This window comes from Lytechinus pictus, chromosome 18, assembly GCF_037042905.1.
Source record: "Lytechinus pictus isolate F3 Inbred chromosome 18, Lp3.0, whole genome shotgun sequence".
Taxonomy (NCBI): domain Eukaryota; kingdom Metazoa; phylum Echinodermata; class Echinoidea; order Temnopleuroida; family Toxopneustidae; genus Lytechinus; species Lytechinus pictus.
In genome coordinates, this window is record NC_087262.1 from 14722947 (window position 1) to 14728274 (window position 5328).

The 5328-nt window shown below is 40.1% G+C and overlaps 1 protein-coding gene across 1 annotated transcript; it reads right to left on the reverse strand.

Moving 5' to 3' along the window:
* Positions 1-564: 564 nt before the first annotated feature.
* Positions 565-1461, reverse strand: LOC135157539 (uncharacterized). The gene has a single exon (XM_064113466.1). It carries the CDS (start codon positions 1459-1461, stop codon positions 565-567), a length of 897 nt encoding a protein of 298 aa, XP_063969536.1.
* Between the last annotated feature and the right edge of the window lie 3867 nt (positions 1462-5328).

A 5328-nucleotide genomic window follows, 5' to 3' on the forward strand; every position in this document is an offset into this window, starting at 1 on the left:
TTCTCTGTCAATTGATGAAGCGGTTTAGCAATGGTTGCAAAACCCTCAACAAATCGTCTATAATAGGATGCAAGTCCTAAGAAACTTCGAACTTCTTTCACATTCCGAGGTGTAGGCCATGATCGCACAGCATCAATCTTCTCGTTTTGTGTTGAAACACCTTCATCTGAGACTACATGTCCTAAGTAGTCGACTTTCCGTTTGAACAGATGGCATTTCTTCGGTTTTAACTTCAAGTTGGCTTGTCGTAGTCGGTGAAATACTTCTCGTAGTCGGCAGAGTTCTTCTTCTACGGACTTTCCAAATATGATCAAGTCATCCAAATATACAAGTAACGTCTGCCAGTGAAGTCCAGTTAGAACTTTGTCCATTAACCTCTCGAATGTTGCTGGGGCATTACAAAGACCAAAAGGCATCACATTCCATGAGTAGAGTCCGCCGTCAGCCAGGAAGGCGGACTTTGCCTTTGCATCTTTATCTAAGGCTACTTGCCAATACCCACTTGCCAAGTCCAGGGTTGAGAACCACTTTGCTCCTGACAGAGCGTCCAAAGTTTCGTCTATCCTATAGGTAAGGGATATATGCGTCTTTGATTGTGGCAGCATTCAGCTGTCGATAATCTACGCAGAATCGCTGGGATCCATCCTTTTTCTTGACGAGCACAATGTTTGAAGCCCAAGGGCTGTCAGTTGGTTCGATAAGTTCCTTTTCAAGTAGATCATCTACTTGCTTCTTGATTTCTTCTCTTTGTCCAAATGGGTGTTTGCGTGGGCGTTGTCTGATAGGTCTCTGAGTTCCAGTATCAATCTTGTGTTGAACCAGATTTGTTCTTCCAATGTCGTCATCTCCCTTGGAAAAGATATCTTGAAATTCTATCAACAACTTTTCTATTTCGTGGTGATACTCAGTTGCCACTCCTTCTGTACTTCTGTTTAATAGGTCTCTTAAGTGGTCTTGTACCTTTCCATCACTAACAGTGGTGTATTTGGGAACTTCTTGGATCTCATTCCTATCTATTTCTGTCATGGTAGCGATAGGTGTATTCTTCATTATGACTTTGTTTGATGAAGAAGGGTTAAATACTCTAACAGGCACCAAATCCTCGCCCATTGTGATTAATGCCCTTGCAGTAATGATACCTTTCTTCATAAGTTGATGTTGGGCGTTTCCAGCCTCTATTAAGCCCAATGTGTTTGGTTTGATTCTTTCTTTCGTTGTTCCAAGGATCACAGCTTCGTTACCAGCTGGGATAGTAGTGGTTTCTGACGCAACTATACGACAGAATAACTTCTTGCCAGTTTCATTACTGCATTCGACTTTTCCCCATTTTGTAGTTAGTTGGAAATTATTAAGATCAATGCTGGCTCCCATCTTAGTGAGATTATCCAAACCGAGTATGCCATCACTACTAACATCTGCTACCAATACAGTTATTATTCCTTTGTTAGGGCCTATCGTCATCTCGTGAGTTATTGCTCCATATATGGCTAATGGCGAACCATCTGCTAAAAATGCAATGACATCTCGACTTTGCAGTGGAGGCCTTTTCCTTTCATCTAATTGTTCATAGACTCGTCTTGAAATGTAAGAGTCTGACGCACCAGTATCAATTAAAAACTTGTATTCTTTATCCTGAATATGTATTGGTACATATAGACCATCAATGTTATGATTTATACTTGGTACGAAACTTGTCTTCTGATTTCTGTGGGTCTTGTCTAATTCTGGGCTTCTGGCCGACCCATGACCCGTTGGGACGACCACTGGTCGTTTGACCGGTGATAACGATTAGCTCATGTTTGTTTTGGCCAAGGCGAATCAACTTGGTTTAAGTTTTGTCTTTGTACATCTCTTTGTTTCTTGCGACATTCCCTCGCAAAGTGGCCAGGTTGATCACAATAGAAGCATCTCATCTTCTCATCACGCGTTGGTTGGTTTGGTATCTGTTTGGTTCTAATCTTCCTGACATCTTCCTCTACTCTCTCATTCCCAGGTCGGTTTTCCATAGCTTGTCCTATGGCTTTGGCAACCTCATCTTTGATTATCTTTTCTAGATCAACATCAGAGACGATCCCTCTATTATAGGCAGGCTTCTTCCACCCATTTCGCTCAGCTTCCGTCTGTAGAAACGTTTCACTTGTGATTGCTGCTCGAATCATTTCATCTAGGCTAGTTGCTTTAGCATGAAATATCCCCATGCGAATCTCACTACTGCGAATAGAATCCGTAAAATGAATTCTAGCCAACCTATCAATTCCCTGACTGTCGAAGTTTGGGTATGCTTTGGCAGTTAGTTCTCTAATGTGACGACCTAATTCTTGGAGTGATTCTCCCTGACGTCTCCTACGATTCCTGAGTTCCATCAAATAGCTTTCTGCTTGCTTTGCAGAAGAGAACCTGAATGATAATACATCCTTTATTTCTTCAAAGTTCCACTTTGTCCCCCTCTGTTCTCCTAAAAGTCTCAGGGCTGGTCCTCTTAAGCTTGCGGCAAGATACTTAGCTGATTCTTCATCATTCCAGTTGTTGATTCCACAACAAGATTCGAAATGCGAGCTGTAATCTTCCCAGTCCGTACTTCCATCATACTTGTCTGGCATGATCAGTGGACGGGTGTTAGTTTCCTGAGCTTTCATCTCCTTGAAGCTAGATTTGTTATTTGCCTGTGGTTTGTTAGTTTCTTCCAGTTCCGGCATTTTCTCGACATCTGATTTTCCTTCCTCGTGTTTGGTATCTAGTTTTTGGACGATTTCCGGTCGTCTATTTGGTTTGAAAACGAATTCCACTTCACTATCGTCCAAGGAGTCTGACATTTCCTCTGTGGTAGATTCTGGACCTGCACGTCTTCTTCTTCTTTTTGTCTTCTTACTCAGATTCATCATTTGGGCCATTAAGTTTGATAATTGCTTCATAATGCGACTCTGTGTTTTCTCTGTTCTATTATCTATCTTTGAGCTTATTGCATTAGACATTATTTCTTCAGAGGAACAACTTAGTTCATCTATTTCCCTCTCTCTGTGCGGTACCCCCTCCATGTTTATCCCACTTCTGACACCAATTTTGTAGCGGCCGCCGCTCTCGCTTATTTCTTCCATTCCGACCTCTACGTCAGGATGGTGTTCAGTCTTTGGTGGATCACCTGAGCTTTCCTCTATTTCCATTCTTGTCTATCTCAATATCTTCCGAGCATGCAGTTTCCAAGAGAATTATTATAAGAGTGGAAGAAAATGCTAGAGCGGCTCGCTATAGATTATTTGCAATCAAGGGTCGTTTCGTCAAAATATATGACTACGGGGGTACACAGCAAAGAAAGACACAGGGGTTTGTGACTCAGATTTTAGTTTCAATGGCAAAAAGAAAAATAATGGTGCACTTTATTATTCAAATTGCATAAATATATATACATGTACTTTACTTGACTCGCCACTGTTACAGGTAAACAATGTCTAATATTTACAAATAAGCTCTAAGATGTATTTGTTATCAGAGAAATATAATGGATAATTATTAAACTTTTATTTTGGGCCTCCAAGTATAAGAATTTTCCAAATCTAACCGGCGTCTAGCTTGTTAAGAGAAAAATTCTATTTCCAGCTTCCCAGTCTCGACATTCGTTTCCACATCTGTTAATTCCGGCGTTGACATATACACTGTACGAAGAGATTGATTCCTGGACTATTTACTTCAGGTCGCTCGCCCAAAATAATTATTAAGAAAATTTATATCATAGCAAGATCTATACTCTAATTAATTTGGACCTCTATTGGGGAATTCTCATATTCATACATATGGGTTAATATAGGGACTTAATCAAATTCATATCGAGGTTTCCAGCGTCTATAGGCCTTGGCTATAGGCTTGTTTCCTGCGTCTTTTTACCTTTCCAAGTTTTCCAACGTCTTCCCCGTGGCAAGTCTTCTGCAGTCAGATTTCCGTTGTTGTGCCCGCCCCGCGATTAAACGTCTCTTATTTATATGGACAAGTTGCGGACGTAGGTGAAAACGGTGCGCCGAGCGAGTTTGGATAGCACACACACGTCTACGCGCAGCGTATAATGTATGGCAGTGAGTCCAAACTTCGCGCGTGTCCATACTTCGCGGACGGTCATTATCTAAAAAACTAGCCAATATTCTTAAAATCTGACATCATCAACGTGAAAAGCGACCTAAAATTACCCTTTGGTGTAAGTTTCTTTAGGATGAGTTCAGTATTCATGAAAATATTGGCAAAAGATCGGCAAATTTGTCACTGTTGGCGCCCGTTTTGAAGAAATCTGATATTTTCAACAAGCATCACGATATCACCATTTTGCAAGCAGAAATTATCAAAAATGTGAGTTAAATGTGGTACTAACCGATTCTATAGCATTTTGCCATCAATCTGATATAAATATTTCATTTTTTGAGCTTGAGTTTTTGTTTAAATGTCCACAAAAACTTTGGTCCGCGAAGTTAGGTCACACTTTTCTGAACGGTTTTCCAGCACAGCGCGCATTCGCCGATCGGAATAGAATTTTGAGATCGCGATACCGGCGAATCCCCTTGACCTACTTTACATTTTCGTCCATGATTTTACAGTTTACGATCTTGCCGTAAATGTGGTAACTATTTCTTGAATTGGTTTTGTATAAATTATGAATATTTTGTGAACAAATTTAAGCCTGATAAATATTTTTGAAAAGTGCGCGAAGTTTGGACACCCCATCATACAGAGAACTCGAACTGTGTTTTATTGAAGCCGGTTTATTCACAATTTCTCGTTCATTACTACAAAACATTCAATAAGTCGATACGTTTCCAAAAGGATATATCTCTTTGCAATGAAATATATACAGAACCATTCATATCAGTACTTAAAAAGATATGAATTCGTCAAAAATCTATCAAAACCTGCCAGCGCTGCGATCGGACGTGTGCACTCCAAACGCTCATCCGCACTTATGCAAATACGCCGCGGCTGCGCTCTTATGCAAATTACCATGTACGTACATAAACACAGCCAGTGATGAATTACCGGTATTCAATCTATATCTACACCAATTCTGCAAAACAACTTATCTCCTAACATTTCTTCATTAAAAATAGAGGTCTCATATTAAAACCTAATACATTAATCATTTTGGAATATGAAATCTTAAGTAATTTCTAATAATAACCGAAAGACATAATACTCACGGTTGAATAAATTCTCGCAACAGCTATGAATAATGAGTAAACAATAGTCATGCGCAGGGCTGATTGTTTACGTCACGATCCTAGTTGCAGGATCGTTACAGTTAGCTCTGCCATTTTTACCTCTACCATTTTTACCTCTGCCATTGTAACCTCT